Genomic DNA, 20104 nt, shown 5'->3' on the forward strand with positions numbered 1-20104 from the left:
GTATTGTACCATATCAGCTCAGTCAAAGTGACTCACATTTCTGTATGAACTATTACAACAGATTTTCCTGCGCAAACACAGTTACAATTCATCAGTTCATCACCTTCCAGTGTGTGTGAAAGTGTTAAAGACTTTGATGCTGCTTCTGCCAGGCCTCAAACCTTACAAAGATGGGTATGTGTACTTGGCAAACCTGCATACTTGTTGAGCATACCTTACATCTCTGCTGGTCAATTCCTTTTCCTATTTCACATACACATGGAACAGTGGGAGACAGAATATGTGCCTCTGTCAAGTAAATTTAAGCATTCATTCGTGGGGAACGCGTGTCACTTGTAGTCTGCAATATGGATCGCTACGGAGATACTCAACCTATGGCGGACACATCTGTTCTTCCTATAGGTTGTCAAGTTTGTGCTGAACCATAAAATTCCTGGCCTCTAGCCGGTGTTAAACACAAGGTGCACTGAGATCTGTGCACTGGAACTGGCAACTGTTTTACGTGTTAAAATGTTATGGATATGAAAGTAACCGACTGTTACTCTCGTATATTGTTCGTATTTCGTCAGGTAAATTTATCATCGCTGATGATCATTTTATAGGAATAATGTGAACGTACTATACTTTCCAAACTGTAATCGGATGTGAATATCGTAATAAGTCCATGTTATACGCCTCTCGAAACCTATAACTGGTTTGTGCCAGAGAGAATCAGCATTGCATTTGGTGTCCAAGGTGATAATTTCACGCTCTTAAAGTCAGCGATCATAGTGTGTGGACCTTGCTAGCGGAACGTATGTTTAAGGACTGTTGGATGGCGATTCTTTTCCCCAAACTACATTTGACAGTTGTAAGTGTGTTTGACAACCATATTGACTGCATGAGTTGGCTGTTCAGTTTTAAAGTTAAGATGAATTCAATATACTTTGACAGCTAGCAGACTTCGCATCCTATTAAACTTACAGTACATGGATTTTCTCATCATTTGAACTTATGGTAGTTGTTCGGCCAGCAGACTTCGCATCCTACTAAACTTACAGTACATGGATTTTCTCATAATTTGAACTTATGGTAGTTGCTGTCGAGGCTAAATTGTTTAAACTGTAATGTCAGAGGGTGTGTGGAGGGTTGTTGCTTAGGATGGGGGAAGTGAGGCAGCATAGGGCGGTTTTACATACTGCATTGCCTCCTTACTTAGCTTGCATTTATCGTGAATCTCTTGCCCAACGTAAAGTCTCGGGCGACTGGAAAAAAAGCACAGGTGACGCCTGTATATAAGAAGGGTAGAAGGAAGGATCATCAAATTTACAAACCAATATCCTTAACATCGGTTTGTTGCAGTATTCTCGAACATATTCTCAGTTCGAATATAATGAATTTCCTTGAACAGAGAAGTTGCTGTCCATGCATCAGCACGGCCTTAGAAAGCATCGCTCCTGCGAAACGCGAACCATGGATGAAGGGCATCAGACGGATGCCATATTCCTTTACTTCCGGAAAGCGTATGACTCGGTGCCCCACTGCAGACTCCTAACTAAGGTACGAGCATATGGGATTGGTTACCAAGTATGTGAGTCGTTCGAAGACTTCTTAAGTAATAGAACCCAGTACGTTGTCCTCGATGGTGAGTAATCATCGGAGGTGAGGGTATCATCTGGAGTGCCCCAGGGAAGTTTGGTAGGTTCGCTGTTGTTTTCTATCTACATAAATGATCTTTTGAATAGGGCGGATAGCAATGTGTGGCTGTTTGCTGATGATGCTGTGGTGTACGGGAAGGTGTCGTCGTTGAGTGTCTGTAGGAGGATACAAGTTGACTTGGACAGGATTTGTGATCGGTGTAAAGAATGGCAGCTGACTCTATATATAGATAAATGTAAATTAATGGAGTTGAATAGGAAAAATAATCCCTTAATGTTTGAATACTCCATTAGTAGTGTAGCGCTTGACACAGTCACGTCGATTAAATATTTGGGCGTAACATTGCAGAGCGATATGAAGTGGAACAAGCATGTAACGGCAGTTGTGGGGAAGGCGGATAGTCGTCTTCGGTTCATTGGTAGCATTTTGGGAAGATGTGGTTCATCTGTAAAGGAGACCGCCTATAAAACACTAATATAACCTATTCTTGAGTACTGCTCTAGCGTTTGAGATCCCTATCATGTTGGATTGAGGGAGGACATAGAAGCAATTCAGAGTCAGGTTGCTACATTTGTTACCGGTAGGTTTGATTGTGGTGTCACCGCCAGACACCACACTTGCTAGGTGGTAGCCTTTAAATCGGCCGCTGTCCGTTAGTATACGTCGGACCCGCGTGTCGCCACTATCAGTGATAGCAGACCGAGCGCCGCCACACGGCAGGTCTAGAGAGACTTCCTAGCACTCTCCCCAGTTGTAGAGCCGACATTGCTAGCGATGGTTCACTGACAAAATACGCTCTCATTTGCCGAGACGATAGTTAGCATAGCCTTCAGCTACGTTATTTGCTACGACCTAACAAGGCGCCATGATCAGTTTCTATTGATATTATAAATCACGTACCATCAAGAGCGACGTTCGTCATTAATGGGTTAAAGTTAAGTATTCCACCAGCTACGTCCGTTTTTCTCAATTCTAATTCCCTTGCCATGTTCCAGACCTCACGCCAGCCTGCGTGAGCTAAAACGCGTGCATTACGGCCTCCTTTAGTACCAAGGTGCTGGCTTTCCTGCCAACCACAACATTGATCATCACGAGAGTATTATGGAAATGCTTCAGGAACTCGGGTGGGAGTCTCTAGAGGAAAGGAGGCGTTCTTTTCGTGAATCGCTACTGAGGAAATTTAGAGAAGTAGCATTTGAGGCTGACTGCAGTACAATTTTACTGCCGCCAACTTACATTTCGCGGAAAGACCACAAAGATAAGATGAGAGATTAGGGCTCGTACAGAGGCATATAAGCAGTCATTTTTCCCTCGTTCTGTTTGGGAGTGGAACAGGGAGCGAAGATGCTAGTTGTTGTATGAGGTACCCTCCCCCACGCACCGTATGGTGGATTGCGGAGAATGTATGTAGATGTAGGGGCCTTCCTTTTCCCAGTGTTTTTATTTTAAGGTATACAGTGGAGAGATCCAAATTTAGTGTTAGGAGAAGCAGTATACTTTGACCATAGATGCCTGAGGGACCTGTGTGCAGGAATTCTGTGCTATTACAAATAGCCCAGCAGGACTGAGCTGCACTGTGACGTCATAGACCCAGTGCTAGTATTCCACTTTTCGGATTCCGACATAACGGAGCTGCGTCAGTATGGCCCCAGTTGCCATGTTCGGCCGCGTTCTTGTAGTCTGACATAATAGAACCTGTTCCAGTAATCCTAGCTTTTGTCTGCAACATCATAGAGCTATCATTCCCGGTCCTCAATCTCGCAAACCCATCTTCATCTTCAAATCTGACATGGACCCAGTGGAAACGTTTGATGTCATGATACTTTGCATAAAACATACCAGACCATAGAGTAACGATACTTTAGCGGGGTCCTTACGTAAGATGTGTATCGCTCACTGCGTGGTATTTTCGCTGTTGATGTATGTTTCACTGTCCTTGGTTGATATTACACATTGTAACGATGCAACAGTACCACCGTTTGAGAGCTGAACATCGCACTTACTTGCGCTGATTTCCGATCCTGCCCTGTTCTATCCTACAACAAAATCAAACACACACACACATCGTTAGTAACATACTCTGTAAAGGAAGATGCTAATACTATCGGTTTGCCTACCTGGCTAGCCGCGCTGTCTACAAATACGCGTATACCGTAATTGCTCTCCCACGGAAACATTTCAGCTTACACTCGTGTGGTATGAGATGTTCCCGGGAAGGGTCCACTGGGGGCCGAACCGCACGATAACCATGGGTTCGGTGTGTGTATGTGGGGGGGGGGGGGGGGGGAACTGTGGGGGGGGGGACTGCTGTGGCCTATTGTGGGGTTGTGAACCACTGAGGTTTACGGCGGGACGAAGCCTCTCTGTCGTTCTACATCCCCGGTTTCAATACACAAAACACGATATGCACTATCGGTTTTAGAGAGCATGACAAGCATATATTGAACTACATCATAGACATCCTGTTATGATTATAAAGTTTATGTATAGTCCAGATGAAACTGTAGTTGCATAAAGCGAAGTTCACTTCTTTCGGTAAAATTTTCATCGACATAAACACAAAACTCGGTGATCAGCGGCGCCGACCCGGCCGAGGAAGGCTACATTCTATTGTGTTAATACGATGTAGAACGCAGAAAATGGCAGCTAATTCAACAACGAAAAGAAAAGCATCGACGCAAATCTTAGCACACTGCACTGGTAGACAATAAACAGGATTGTATGCATTCTGCACAGCACACTATTCTTTATTTTACTTGTCTTTGCTATGTTTACATTTAGTTTGCATCGACATCTACGAACAGCTGGTTGTGAACTTCAAAGGTTGTGAATTAAATGTCTATAATCTTTCGTATTTCTCTTGTAAGTGCTACAATTTTCAACAATTCAAATGACAGACAGCAGTTAAAAAAAAGTCAGCGTATGTACAATTACAATGCGTTACTAATATTGACAACAGTCAGTATGTCAGACCGGGGTATTAATGTACATCCAGATGTACTGAGCGAGGTGGTGCGGTGGTTGGCACACTGGACTCACATTTGGGAGGATGACTGTTCAAACCCGCGTGCCGCTATTCTGACTTAGGTTTCCCGTGATTTCCCTAAATCGCTTCAGACAAATGCCAAGATGGTTCCTTTGGAAGGGCACAGCCGATTTCCTTCCCCATCCTTCCCTAATCCGATGGGACTGATGACCTCGCTGGTTGGTCCCCCTCCCCCAAATCAACCAACCAACCATCCATCCATCCAGAGGCAACCTTCCATTGAGGAAAAAAGCACAACACAGATCACATCATTTGACTCAAATAGCACAGTGTGGTAGTATTTGTGCCGTTAAAATAATAGAAAATGGACAGCTCAGCTCATTGATCACTGATTACATTAGATTTACTTTCATTCCAATTGATCCATAGTGAGCAGGTCCTCCAGGATGTGGAACATGTCAGAAAAACAATAATATATGACAAATATTTACAACTGAAACAAATAAGCCAATGTATCTTCCACAGGTCCCAAGTGGATTGTTCATAATTTTTTAGTGAACAGTATATGAAAGAATCATTTTACAAACACTAATGCACTGAATTTAAAATAAAAAAAGTTTTATTTATTTATGAGGTAATAAACATGTAATAGAATTACTACAATACTTATTTACAAAGAACACATTACTGCATTGAAATAGTGCAGAGGTCATATTGTACTTCAGTTGGTCCTACTGAGGAATTCGTCAATGGAGTGGAAGTAGTTGGCCACCAGTAAATCCTTTAGGCTTCTCTTAAACTGAATTTCATTGGTTGTTAAGCTTTTTATGGCTGCTTGCAAGTTATTGAAAATGTAATGTACACCTTTTTGTACAAGAATAAGTTGCTTTAAATCCTTGTGAAGATTATTCTTATTACTAGTATTGATTCCATGACTTGAGCTGTTGGTTTGAAAAAGTGATATACTTTTAATGACAAATTTCATTGAGGAATAAATATATTGGGAAGCAGTAGTTTGTATCCCTTTCCCTAAAGAGGCTTCTGCAGGATGTTCTTGAGTTCACACCACCTATAACTCTTACTGCACGTTTTTGTGCCCAGAAAACTTTAGCTTGGCTTGATGAATTACCCCAAAAAATAATCCCATATGATATTATGAAATGAAAGCATAGTATGCCAGCTTTTTCATTTTTATATCCCCTATGTCTGACACATTTTGCATTGCCAATAGTGAATTGTTAAGACGCTTCAGCAGTTCTGTAGTGTGCTCCTCCCAGTTGAATTTATTATCAAGCTGTAATCCCAAGAATTTAACACTGTCCACTTCTAATATCTGCTTGTCATCGTATGTTATGCATATACTTGTGGGGCACCCCTTACAAGTTCTGAACTGCATGTAGTGTGTTTTTTCAAAGTTTAGTGACATATGAATGCGTGGAATTCTAGGAATTCGTATAACTGATACCCCTACAGGGGCACTTCAGTGCGGATACACAAGTACGTCCGACTTCCTGCAGGAATCCAAGGGTAGCGAGCATGGAGGAAATACACAAGGAGTGTATAACTGATACCCCTACAGGGGCACTTCAGTGCGGATACACAAGTACGTCCGACTTCCTGCAGGAATCCAAGGGTAGCGAGCATGGAGGAAATACACAAGGAGTGCGGATAGGTGGGGCTCAGTGGAGATGTGAGTTGGCGTTGTTGCGTGCCGAGATAGTCTGCACAGTTGCGATAACACCGTGCACGGATGGAGCAGTGGTTAACGCACCTGCCTTAGTAAGTAGAAGAGCCCGAGTTCAAATACACCTTCACTCGTCCCCGATGTTCCGAAGCAGCTGGCATCAGCAATGCCTTCCCTTTCTTTCCCTCCTCCCCTCTTCAATGTACATACACTGAGGTACTGTCAGGATGTTACAGTCAACAAAAACTCAAGATTATAAGACAAGGCTTCACTTAAACATGAGTTGAAAGATATGACGCATTTTGCAGTAATAGATAATTATCTTGTTATAGTGAATTATGCTAACACTTTTCCTCCCATTAAAGAAAATGAGATAATGCCATTGTGGCCTCTATGGTGGCATTTGGGAACAGTGTGACATGCCTGGTGCAATATTCATTGACTCAAATGAGCTGTTAAATGACAAATGTGTGGTGGAAGATTGCCTCTACCTCATCTGGGTAGGCTCTAGACCGCCAATAAAATGCTTGCAGAAAAAATATAAAATACAGAAAAGCAAGGAAAACTGGTACAATCTCACGAGGTGACAAATAGAGGTGTGCACTGAAAATTAAAGTTTAAATACCAAAGAGACGGCGCACGTCAAATAATACAGTAAACACTAAACAACGTAGATGTGCAATAGTACCAAACAATTTCAAATTCTGCTTACAGAATATGTAAACATGAATCGAAGATAAATATCAACCGAGCTGTAGACGGCATGTCAACATTTAACAGGCTTTAAAACAAAAAAGGAATCACCGAAATAATTAATTGGGAGGGAGAGTGATTACGTAAAGTTAAATCACAGTCTAACAGTCAGATTGTGGTTAAACTGACGCATAACAAATATCCGTATATCGATTATTAGGACAATCTCGATTAACTGCAACTAATCGCGTGTAGCTACTACTCGTTTTAGTTTACAAACACACGTGAAGCCGCAGACGGGCTATGAGTGGGAGGAGTGACTTGACGTTTGTATAGGAGAAGTGATATGTTCAAAGAAAAATCGTAAACTGATCATCGGAACGTTCACGCTGGAAATGGTTAGTTTTATCGAAACGACAACCGTTGTATATCTTCATTTATTTTGCCCCTATGATCTGGTATTGTACACTGTGCAAAGGTGAATAAAATTTTCTACTTTTGTGTTGGATAGTACATGATTTACAACACAGTGCCACAGGTTTACAAAATTAGCTTTACTCAGTAGTTCATTTGTTGTACGTAAATGCAACCAACACATTTACTCTTCTCGGTATTCTTTTATGAAGTATAAACAGTAACAAAGTAAATAATAGTATGTTTACAGTGTTGTTTATTGTCTTCGATAGACTTTATACTGGACTCGTGGGAATCTTATTGATCAGCTGAAGACCAATATTAAATTCTTCCTTATGGCAAAATATACATTAGCACCTAACACTTGCAGGTTTGAATTTATTCTAATGTAATTTATGTTAATTTAAGTTTTTCTTTACTCTGCTTTTGTTAGCAATATGCATTTATTTCTTTTTTGAAAAAGAGTTTTGTGTTGTCGAAAATATATAAGCAAGGAGGGTTAAGATCTCCAGGGTTCTGGAAATGGGTTTTGGAGGTCTCTTCAGTTTTGTATGCATTAGTGATTGTCATGGTATTCTCCTGCATTCTGCAAGTCTTAAGGGTAGATGGAGAATTACGTAAGTATGCGTAGATTGCACTTAACCAAGCAATAATCTCCCTGTTTTTATAGGAAGTGCTGTATATACATATTAAATTTAACATGGCATTGGAAAAAAATCATTGGCTGATAGGGCATAGGCCTATATCAATTGTACATTGATCTGTATGATGTTTGTAGGAAACTCCTAGCTTTGTTAACAAACTAAATACTTGTATTAGCCCAGTTCTGTAAACTTCAGATATGTTAGGAGGATCATGTTTGTGTGATGTTTAACCTTCACAAAAGTTTATTTAATTTAATTATGCATAATGTTGTTCGGGTTGCTGACTGTCTTCTGTAGCATAGTTGTTATTTCAATATATTTTGTTAATTGCAAGGTTCTGTTGCTGCTTGGTGTTTCACTGTGTCAAAACTACAGGGTGTTTAAAAAATGACCGGTATATTTGAAACGGCAATACAAACTAAACGAGCAGCGATAGAAATACACTGTTTGTTGCAATATGCTTGGGACAACAGTACATTTTCAGGCAGACAAACTTTCGAAATTACAGTAGTTACAATTTTCAACAACAGATGGCGCTGCGGTCTGGGAAACTCTATAGTACGATATTTTCCACATATCCACCATGCGTAGCAATAATATGGCGTAGACTCTGAATGAAATTACCCGAAACCTTTGACAACGTGTCTGGCGGAATGGCTTCACATGCAGATGAGATGTACTGCTTCAGCTATTCAATTGTTTCTGGATTCTGGCCGTACACCTGGTCTTTCAAGTGTCCCCACAGAAAGAAGTCACAGGGGTTCATGTCTGGCGAATAGGGAGGCCAATCCACGCCGCCTCCTGTATGTTTCGGATAGCCCAAGTCAATCACACGATCATCGAAATATTCATTCAGGAAGTTAAAGACGTCGGCCGTGCGATGTGGCCGTGCACCATCTTGCATAAACCACGAGGTGTTCACAGTGTCGTCTAAGGCAGTTTGTACTGCCACAAATTCATGAAGAATCTCCAGATAGCGTGATGCAGTAATCGTTTCGGATCTGAAAAATGGGCCAATGTTTCCTTTGGAAGAAATGGCGGCCCAGACCAGTACTTTTTGAGGATGCAGGGACGATGGGACTGCAACATGGGGCTTTTTGGTTCCCCATATGCGCCTGTGCACTATATCGTTAGCGAATGTCTCTCGTGCAGCAATGGTAGCGGCGCTGAGGGGTTGCCGCATTTGAATTTTGTATGGATAGAGGTGTAAACTCTGGCGCATGAGACGAGGCCGCTGTTGGATCACCTGCTGCACTAGCTGCGCGTTGCCCTCTGTGGTTGCCGTACGCGGTCGCCCTACCTTTCCAGCACATTCATCCGTCACGTTCCCAGTCCGTTGAAATTTTTCAAACAGATCCTTTATTGTATCGCTTTTCGGTCCTTTGGTTACATTAAACCTCCGTTGAAAACTTCGTCTTGTTGCAACAACACTGTGTTCTAGGCGGCGGAATTCCAACACCATAAAAATCCTCTGTTCTAAGGAAGAAACCATGTTGTCCACAGCACACTTGCACGTTGTGAACAGCACACGCTTACATCAGAAAGACGACATACAGAATGGCGCACCAACAGACTGCGTTGTCTTCTATATCTTTCACATCACTTGCAGCGCCATCTGTTGTTGAAAATTGTAACTACCGTAATTTCGAAAGTTTGTCCGCCTGAAAATGTACTGTTGTCCCAAGCATATTGCAACAAACGGTGTATTTCTATCGCTGCTCGTTTAGTTTTTATTGCCGTTTCAAATATACCGGTCATTTTTGAAACACCCTGTATATGAACTATGTTCAGAACACACGTACTTCTTAAGAGAGAAAACAAGTAGTTGTATTGCATAAGGCAGAATCTACAAAAAAAAAATATAGCTAATGCAAACATGAATGCGACAGTAAGCTTTTACACAGAAGTAAAATTGAGCCAGGCAGCACAGTGCTAGGCACACTGGGTTTGCATAAGAGAGGATGGAAATATGGAAGCATTCGATACCACCCGTCTGCTTTGACCCATGACATCAAAAATTTGGCGGAAACGACCATAAACCACGATTCCAATATGGCGCATATAAAATCGTTACACCCACCCCCATACAAAACCACGCAAAACGAGGAAAAAAATGACAACACAGAAGTCCCCATATTCCACTAGACACAATATCATCTGGAATCGGACACTTCTTTTGACCTATATAGCTCAACAGCAGCTCCCGATCTCATACATTACAATCGAAAACTTCCCCTGGCCCCATATAGCTCAACAGTAGCTCCCGATCCCATAAATTAGGATCACATTCTTCCCCTGACCTATATAGCTCAACAGCAGCTCCCAGTCCCATAAATTCGGATCGAACACTTCCCAAACAGCTGTAAAACTTTATCAGCTGCAACACAGTATTTCTCATCATTTCTTCCAGACGCGCACTATTAATTTTATCCTTCATATTCATTCGTGAGCAAAAACAACAACCGATTAATTTACTCAAATTACTACATGATCTACAGCAAACAACATTAAATTAACCTCAACACAAAACCATTAAATCGTTAACTCACTGAAATGAATTCCACTACAAACATAGCCAGCACTCGAACAATGCTGTATAATGAGCTAGACCAAACTGGGCCCATTACACCACACAAACGAAAGCCCTGAACATACCACCAGAGGGCACAACAAACCACAACATGACGACACCTACAAACACGCCACACTCATAAACCAAACTCCACGCCATCATGACGTGACACACCATGACACCCTTACATTAAGGGTCAAAGCTGATGGGTGGCATTGGACACTTCTGTCGACCCAAGAGGATAAGGGTTCAAATCCACATCTGGCTATCCTGATTTAAGTTTTTATGATATCCCTAAATCACTCCATGCAAATGCCAATATGATTCCTTTTTGTAAAGGGCATGGCTGATATCCTTCCATCTTCTTGAAACAGTCCGAGCTGTGCGCCATCTGTAATGACATCAGTATTGACAGGATGTTAACCCTAATCTTGTGCCTTTCCTCCTTTACAGAGAAAAATCACATAAAGAGGAGTATGTAAAATTGATTTAGCTTACATTAGATGCGTTCATACTGCATCACATTTGAATTTACGTTCAGATTACTCCTCAACCTCACCAAAATCTCTGGCTATGCAATGTTTCAATTTCTCACTATAATTTTCATTCCACAGAACACTATGTGGGGCAATGATAGTGAGAAAACCTAGAAACAAACAGTTTGACCTTTCTGTGAATGCTGTTATTGGGTACTGGATGAGTTAGCTCTGTTTGTAAACAGATGGAACTGCCTGAACTGCTGTCAGTGATTGGAAGCTATGGTGAATGGCTGTATTGGGTGAACTACCAAAGAGATAACAGAGGTACTTAAGTATTGTTCTCTCCCTTAGAGTCTCTCTTCTCTCCACGGTTTACAGTAACACCACTATTCGTTGGCTTGACTTTGTGGCGAGTCAGTGGTAGGTTTGAGCACCTGTCGAAGAGTGCTAATACCAAGAACAATTCAGGGTATCAAACTTGTACCCCTTTCTGTCAAGTCTGAGGGGCTGTCTTCCACTGAAACTGAGCTATTGTGACAAACTTCACCTGATAGGAAGTGTGCTGTTTAAGGGGAAGGCTTGTACATATGAGTGGAAATCTGTTAATTGTTAATAGTTTGAATATATTGTGGTTAATGCTACTCCCTTTGGGAAATGGCAGTAAGGGATGTGAAGGATCACATAGTGCACCCAGTGTTCATGCCTTGGGGGAGGAGGGGGGCATTCAACATGATGAAGAGACTGTTCAGAAGGCAGTGAGGGAATTGGGTGCAATCAGTTGCAAATTGTGAAACATGTTGCACGAATGGTGTCTCTTGTTTGGACTCCAAGGTCATTCTTGGATTATTCCAGCAAGTGGCAGATAAGGTGAAGAAGACAAGGATTGCTCATGGGGTTTCCATTTAATCTCGTAATGTAAACCTTATCTTCAAATCTGATTGTGCCATTTGGGTTACTTCTTCTTCTTGGTTGGCTCTACAGTCCTTGAAGAATCTTGGCCTCCTGTATCACCTGCCTCCATTCTTCTCTATTGCCTTCCTTCTCCAATTTCTTACTCCCATCGCCTTTAAATCTTCTTCCATATTGTCCAGCCACCTTTTCCTGGGTCTACCTCTTCTCCTGTCAGGTTTCCCCTTAAAAACTTTCTTGACACTCCGAGTTTCTGGCATTCTCTGCACATGTCCTGCCCATCTTATTCTTCCCTGCTTAATTGTAACAACAATATCCTTCTGGTTACTAGTTGAGTTAAAGTCTTAAACCAGAGACATTCAAGGTATTGGCACAAGTCATACTGTGCATATTGTGACATTCTAAAGTTAGCCATCCGCTAGAGAACTGTAGGATCCCCTTACACAGATGAGATGTATTCTACACAGCAGAGGCTAACACGCAGGTGGATGACTGTTTGTGAAGTGCATGCAAGGATTTTTCTAGTTGGGTGACTTCCACCCAGTCCAGATAACAACAGCTTTAGGAGACCCCAAAGTATCCACGTAAGATCCAAAGCTATATCCCCCACAGGTGAAATTATTAAAATCCTAGCAGTCAACAACTGAAGCTTTCACAATGAAGTCCTAGAGTTTGAAGCAGTAGTGAAAAAGGAGTGGAACTCGCATACACAAGGTACAGAAAATTGGCCCAAACCCAAAACTGACAGCAGTGATATGTTTGGTAAAGTCTTAAGCCTATGTCAAAAAGATCACCAGACTCATCCATATGTGTAACTGAAAATTTCAGGGAAAAACTCAGCTGACTAAGTACATATGTTCCCCAATTGTAATGGCAATGTCGGAGGAGACTAATCATCCAATGAATGATTCAGTTTTGTAAGTGGTGGCCTAGTCCAAACAGCCAGCAAAACAGTGCTAAGTGGCCCCTCTGAAAAGTACCTACAAGAAATAGTTCAGAAGGTCACTCTTGACAGTAGTGTGTTAGATAGGACTAATGGTAACAAACTGATGTGACCTTGATGATGTCCAAATTGAAACTGGTGTCAGTGACCCTGAGGTAGCTGTAGCTCAGTTGCTGCCAGAACAGTGGATAGGGATGCAGTAGTATCAGACCTGATGGATGAATTTGATATATCTAAAAACAAAGATGATGTGACTTACCAAACGAAAGCGCTGGTATGTTGATACACACAAACATACACACAAAATTCAAGCTTACACAACCAACGGTTGCTTCATCAGGAAAGAGGGAAGGAGAGGGAAAGACGAATGGATGTGGGTTTTAAGGGAGAGGGTAAGGAGTCATCCCAATCCCGGGGGTGGAAAGACTTACCTTAGAGGGAAAAAAAGGACAGGTATACACTCGCACTCACACACATATCCATCCGCACATACACAGACACAAGCAGGCATTTGTAAAGCAAAGAGTTTGGGCAGAGATGTCAGTCGAGGCGGAAGTACAGAGGCAGAGATGTTGTAGAATGATAGGTGAGGTATGAGCGGCAGCAATTTGAAATTAGCAGAGGTTGACGTGCCTACACTGTGAAGCTTTCTATGTGGGAATGACCAGCAACACACTGTCCACTCGCATGAATGAACACAGGCAGACAGTGTTTGTTGGTAATGAGGATCACCCTGTGGCTAAACATGCCTTGGTGCATGGCCAGCACATCTTGGCACAGTGTTACACCACCCGTGTTATCTGGATACTTCCCACTAACACCAACCTGTCAGAACTCCGGAGATGGGAACTTGCCCTTCAGTATATCCTCTCTTCTTGTTACCCACCAGGCCTCAACCTCCGCTAATTTCAAGTTGCCACCGCTCATACCTCACCTGTCATTCAACAACATCTCTGTCTCTGTACTTCTACCTCGACTGACATCTCTGCCCAAACCTGTTGGTTGCGAAAGCTTGAATTTTGTGTGTATGTTTGTGTTTGTTTGTGTGTCTATTGACATGCCAGCACTTTCGTTTGGTAAGTCACATCACTTTGTTTTTAGATATATTTTCCGCACGTGGAATGTTTCCCTCTATTATATTCATATCATTAGGAAGAATTTGATACATTTACATCAGGGGCAGGAGCATTTAAAGGAACTGCAAAACAAATTTAGGAGAATAGTTTGTCGAACATTGAGTGGATATATGACTATTAGAACAGTTCATGATAGAAAGGACTCCCCACTTCTAAAGAAATAGTGACCATTCATTCATTAACACACTGTATTCTGTCAGTCCTAGCATGAAGAAGAGTTTTCAGGGATGTGGACTGAGTCAAGTTGAAAACACCAACAGGCAGACGCCACCATTCGCAGCTGCATCATTAAAGCGTAGTAACTACAAATTATGACTCGCATTAATCTACTCAGACTGACAATTATGGTAATTACTTCTGGGTGAATGGTACAGATGTTGACAATTTTTCAAACATATACAATTCATGTATTTATAAAAATATTTTCTTTTTGAACATATACATTGTTTATATTTGAGCTGCTCTCTATGTCGAAAATATAGACTATTAAAATAAGACATCCCATGAAACATTACTAAATGACTTCTCTGAAAACTTACCTAGAACTGATAGTTCAGAACCCCACTCATGTTGGAAACACATTGGATCTAATGACAACAAATAGACCTGACCTCTTCAAGGATACCCACACTGAAACTGATATCAGTTGCCATGACACGGTTGTGGCAATAGTTGTTACCAAAGTTCGAAGGACAACTGAAACACTGAGAGATGTAAATTATTGGTGAACTAGATTTAAAAAATCAGTAGTGCCATAACTCAGTGAGGAACTTGAAACTGTCGGCACAGGGCAGGATTGTTTAGAGGAACTCTGGCTCAAGTTTAAAAGAGTGGTTGATCATGCACTGGATAGATTTGTATCCAGTAGAATAGTTCATAATGGGAGGGAATCTTCATGGTATACAGTCATTGTAAAGAAAAGCATAGGGCTGTAGATAGAAAAATGCTGAATGAAACACATTTGGCTGTCAAGAGAGCAATGTGTGATGCCTTCGATGACTATTGTAACAGAATATTGTCAGCTGATATTTCACAAAACTCAAAGAAATTGTGGTCATATGTAAAACACCAAAGACAGTGTCCACTCCCTAGTGAATGAGACAGGAACTGAAACTGAGGGTAGCAAAGCAAAAGCTGAAATTCTCTACTCTGCTTGCAAATGTTCCTTTACAAAGAAAAACTCAGGAGACACAGAAAATATGAATGAAATAACCATTAGTGTCAGTAATGTTAAGCAACCAAAATTATTAAAATTAATCAAAGCTCCATGCCCTGATGGAGTCCCTGTTAGATTCTATACCGAATTTGTGGCTGAGTTAGCCATCTTCTAACTATAATCTATCATAGACACCTTAAACAAAAATCCGTGCCCAGTTTGTGGAAAAAAGTGCAGGTCTCACATGTCTGGAAGAAGGCTAGTAGAAGTGATCCACAAAACTACAATCCAATATCCTTCACATTGATTTGTTCTGTGCTGAATTCAAATGTAATGAGATATCTTGAAGAGAATGACCTCCTCAATGCCAGGCAGCACGGATACCGAAACAATCAATCATGTGAAACTCAACTCGCACTGTCTCACAGGACATGCTGAAAGCTTTGGATCAGTCATACGGACACAGTGTTTCCTGATTTCCAAACACCATTTGACTCAGTATCACACATACACTTAATGTCAAAAGTACAATCATATTGGTTATCAAGTGAAATTTGGGTCTGGATTGAGGACTTTTTGGTGGGGAGGATGCAGCATGTTATCCAGGATGGAGAATCATCATCAGATGTAGAAGTAACTTCAGATGTGCCCCAGGGAAGTGTAATGGGACCCTTGCTATTCATGTTGTATATTAATGATCTCGAATACAATATTAATAGTAACATCAGATTTTTTTGCAGATGACGCAGTTACATATAATGAAGTATTGTCTGAGAAAACCTGTATAAATATTCATTTAGATTTCAAAGTGGTCCAGAGATTGGCAACTTGTGTCAGGTGTTCAGAAATGTAAAATTGTACCCTTCCAAAAATGAAAAAGCGTAGCACCTTGTGACTATATCAGTGAATCACTGCTGGAATCGGACAACTCTTAGAAATACTTGGCTGTAGCACTTTGTAAAGATATTAAATGGAATGATCACATAGGCTCAGTCGTTGGTAAAGTAGGTGCAGACTTTGGTTTCTTGGTAAGTTAATGGGGAAATGCAATCGGTCTGCAAAGGACATTGTTTACAAATCACTCATGTGACTGGTTCTACAGTACTGCTCCAGTGTGTGGGACACATACCAAATAGGAGTAAAAGAGAATACTGAATGTTTACAGAGAAGGGCAGCACAAATGGTCACAGGTTTGTTTGATCCACGGGAGAGTGGCACAGATATACTGAAGAAACTATACTGGAAGATTCTCAAAGATAGATGTAAACTATCCCCTAGAAAGTCTACAAGAAATTGAATTCAAAATCATGCAGTGTCAATTTAATTGGAAATGGTGCAGGAGTAAAGACGAGCACTCAACAAATAATAGAAGTGATGAGTCATCGACAGACACATGGGAGGGGGGGGGGGGGGGTTTGTAGATGGAGTAAGAGGTGGGAAGTAAGTGAGAGGAGGAGTCAAGGAGGGATGTCTGGTGATTTAGACTGATGAAGCAGGTGTTCGAGATAGGAATGAGGGAGCAAGGGAGGGGCAGCGTGCATGGGGTAGTGATTAGTGATATGACACCGGGCACCAGAACCACTGAGTTTGTGTGGCAGACGGTGGTGATGGCATGGAGTTGTGGACTGGACAGAGGAAGAAGAGGCTATTGGTTAAAGTGTGAGTGCTTTGGATTACTGAAGATTGAGGCTAGAAGCATTACGGGAGCAAGGACAACTCCCACCTGCGTAGGTAAGAAAATATCCAGATCACATGCATTGTGAAGCAGCCATTGAACTTGTGCAATTGTGTTGAGTGGTGTGTACTGCCACTGGGTGGTCAGCTCCTTTCTTGGCAACATGATGGTGGCTATTCTTTTTGTGGACAGCTGCTTTGTGGTCACACTCATATAAAATGCCATGCAGAAATTGCAGCAGAGCTTTTGTATGACATGGCTGCTTTCACAGATGGGCTTGCTGTTGCTGGGATTGGACAGATGCTTCTGAAATGTGCTGCCACAGGAGAATGGTGCGGACTAGATGGGTAGATTATGTAACTTATGAAGAAGTAATGAGTAGATTTAGGGAGAAACAAATTTATGGTGTAACTGGACTAAAAGAAAGGATCGGTTGGTAGGACACATTCGGGGACATCAAGGAATCATCAGTTTAGTATCGGAGAGAAGTGTGCGGAGGAGGGTTTAGAAGGCGGGGAGGGGTGGGGATTGCAGAAGGAGACCAAGAGACTAGCACAGTAAGCAGGTTCTGATGGGTGGTGGTTGTAGTAGTCATTGAGAGATATGAAAGAGAGCTGCATCGAACCAGTCTTTGAACTGAGGACCACAACAACAACATTTTATATTTTCAAACACTCATTATTTTCCTTCATACTTACTGTTACTTTAAAAGGTTTTGATGTACTACTCCCTCTAGCTGCAGTTTTTTTTAAAATTTTTTGTTTATTTATTTATTTATTTTTGTGCTGGTACTGGTGGTGGGTGGGGAAGTGGGGTGTTTGTGAGATCAAAGTATGCCTTTTGTGAGAGGGACTGAAATGTTTATATGAATATACCCAATGATTTTTATTATATATTTTTAGTTGATATATTCTAAGTTAGTTGCAAAGCCCCAGTAGAAGACTTCAGAATTTTCCAATTTCTTTTGATGTCCTATAGAGTCAGTGTGTGTTCTAAAATAACTGTTGGTTATTGACACTGAACTGACTGTTTCTTTGTATAAATGGTTTTCAAGTGAGTTTTGTGGGAATAGGAGTTGTATTACTCTTGGGAACCTAGCACTTAAAGGAAGATGGAAATTGTCCTCAAACACATACAACAACGAAGGGGTGAGCAACGGAAATTATGCAAACTATAATTAGACTGAATGTTGTCAGGATTAGAGAAAGGTGCTCATTCAGACAGCATGTTTTGAAGACCCCTTCATTGAGTAGAATCCACAATAATGTAAATGAGGTAAATATACATTCCTATACTATGCTTCTTTGAAGAACCACTAATAACTGTAATTAAAGATAGACACCTTTCATTATGAGTTAGAAGAATTTTCTAATATCCTCTTTACAATTATACATATTTAGCCTAGTGTGATGCATTATTAATAGTTGCTACTCAGCAAATACTAGATCCTCCATTGTTTCTATTGAACAGAAGATATTTAATGCTACATAATGAAATATTAAGCCCATTGAACATTCTTTACTACAATTCTAAAAGTGCTTCGCAGATCTAACAAGATATTCATCTCATTTGGTTTTGAATTTCTGAAAGATTGCACATTCATGTTTTACATCTAAGGGCAACAGATTTTTTTTTTTTTTTTAATCTAAATTCTTCCAAACAGAAAATAATTTGAGATAAGTTAAGCTTAGTCTCCTAGTGACTGGACACACACACACACACACACACACACACACACACACACACACACAGTGAGAGAGAGAGAGAGAGAGAGAGCGAGAGAGAGAGAGAGAGAGAAGGTTTCAAAGACTTGCTTACTTCAAACTTTCACCCAACACCTTTAAACTGTTTTGTCAAACAAAATAATTTAAGAAAAACACCCTTTCAAACACATGCTGGAATTCTCCAGCACACAGATCTAGAACTGTCCACCTACTTTTATTATGTTGCATGGTTTAGTCTTAGGTTGTTCTTTGTAGCTGAAATTCACTTATGTTTTTCTTTTTCAGAAGATGGCGTCAGTAAAACATAAAAGTTCTGTTCGTGGTGCTACTGTCATCAAACAAGAGCCAGTAAGTAATGTTAATATGAACATTTTTCATGTTGTTTGTTATCATTCAGACAATAAGTAAAACATAAACCAATAACTATTTGTGAAGATAGGGAAAAGAATAAGTCTTACTAAAATGCTTTATCTTTCAGTGCAGTCACATAAATTTTCAAACAGATCTTCTGATCTTTTATTGTTCATATCTGTTTTTGCTCCTATGCTCCAGCTTCAGTGGGCTACACTTTTTTTTATTTTACACAAAGTACATGTTTGATAGTTATTTTAGATCAGGGATGGCCAAGAATGCGGCACATGTGCATGCAGGTGTGCCGAGGTTTCATTCATGTGCGGACCGCTCCCTTCTGATGTCACACGTCCCCCACTACCACACCAGCTGACTGCGCGCGCATCCGCGGAACTACGAACACGCCGCACGCGACTGCATTCGCATAAGGAACACCGCCCTGCTAGCATGTGGCTTAGTTTCATATTACGACATATGATAATATTAAACTCTGTACAACACATCATGTTGAGCAATACTGAGTCTTTGTTGGCTGTTTGTACACCTACAGAAAAATAACAATAACACTGGGTTTACACCAACAATATTGTACGTCTCACAACGTCACTCGCAAAATTCTTACAACATTGCTGAGATATAGAAACAGACTTGAAAGTAGTCTACAGCATGCAGTATGATGTGGAATAAGTGATTACAACTTCATGTGAAACAAGCAAATTTTATATTCTGGAACTACTGTACAAAATTTGCAATAACTAAAATTCTCAACAAAACATATGACCAATACAACTAAATTATCACCATTAATTTAATTATTTTTGGTTCACTGTAGACATAATAAAGTACATATCCGGCACACACTGACGGTGCACGGACAAACGCAGACAGTTTCTCATATTTTCGTCACTCAGATTGCCACGTAATCCTGACTTATTTAGTTTCATAAGCGAAATAAACCTTTCGCACACACATGTCAATCTAAACACTGATATAACTTTTGCAGCCTCATTGTGGACACAGGGAAACTCTTCGTGAGGAAAACCTTCGTAACATTCCTGGACAGTTTTTACGTAAAAAAATTTGTCCATTAAACGGGAATT

At 40.9% G+C, this 20104-nt stretch overlaps 1 protein-coding gene across 1 annotated transcript in view; it reads left to right on the top strand.

The window, feature by feature from the left end:
- The window catches only part of LOC126291703 (zinc finger protein 391-like), a 230347-nt gene that overhangs the window by 10627 nt on the left and 199616 nt on the right, over positions 1 to 20104 (top strand). The window contains exon 2 of the mRNA XM_049985335.1: positions 18939 to 19001. Within this exon, the coding sequence (XP_049841292.1) occupies positions 18939 to 19001 (63 nt within the window). The remainder of the gene's footprint in view (positions 1 to 18938; positions 19002 to 20104) is intronic.

Source organism: Schistocerca gregaria, chromosome 9, assembly GCF_023897955.1.
Source record: "Schistocerca gregaria isolate iqSchGreg1 chromosome 9, iqSchGreg1.2, whole genome shotgun sequence".
Lineage (NCBI taxonomy): Eukaryota > Metazoa > Arthropoda > Insecta > Orthoptera > Acrididae > Schistocerca > Schistocerca gregaria.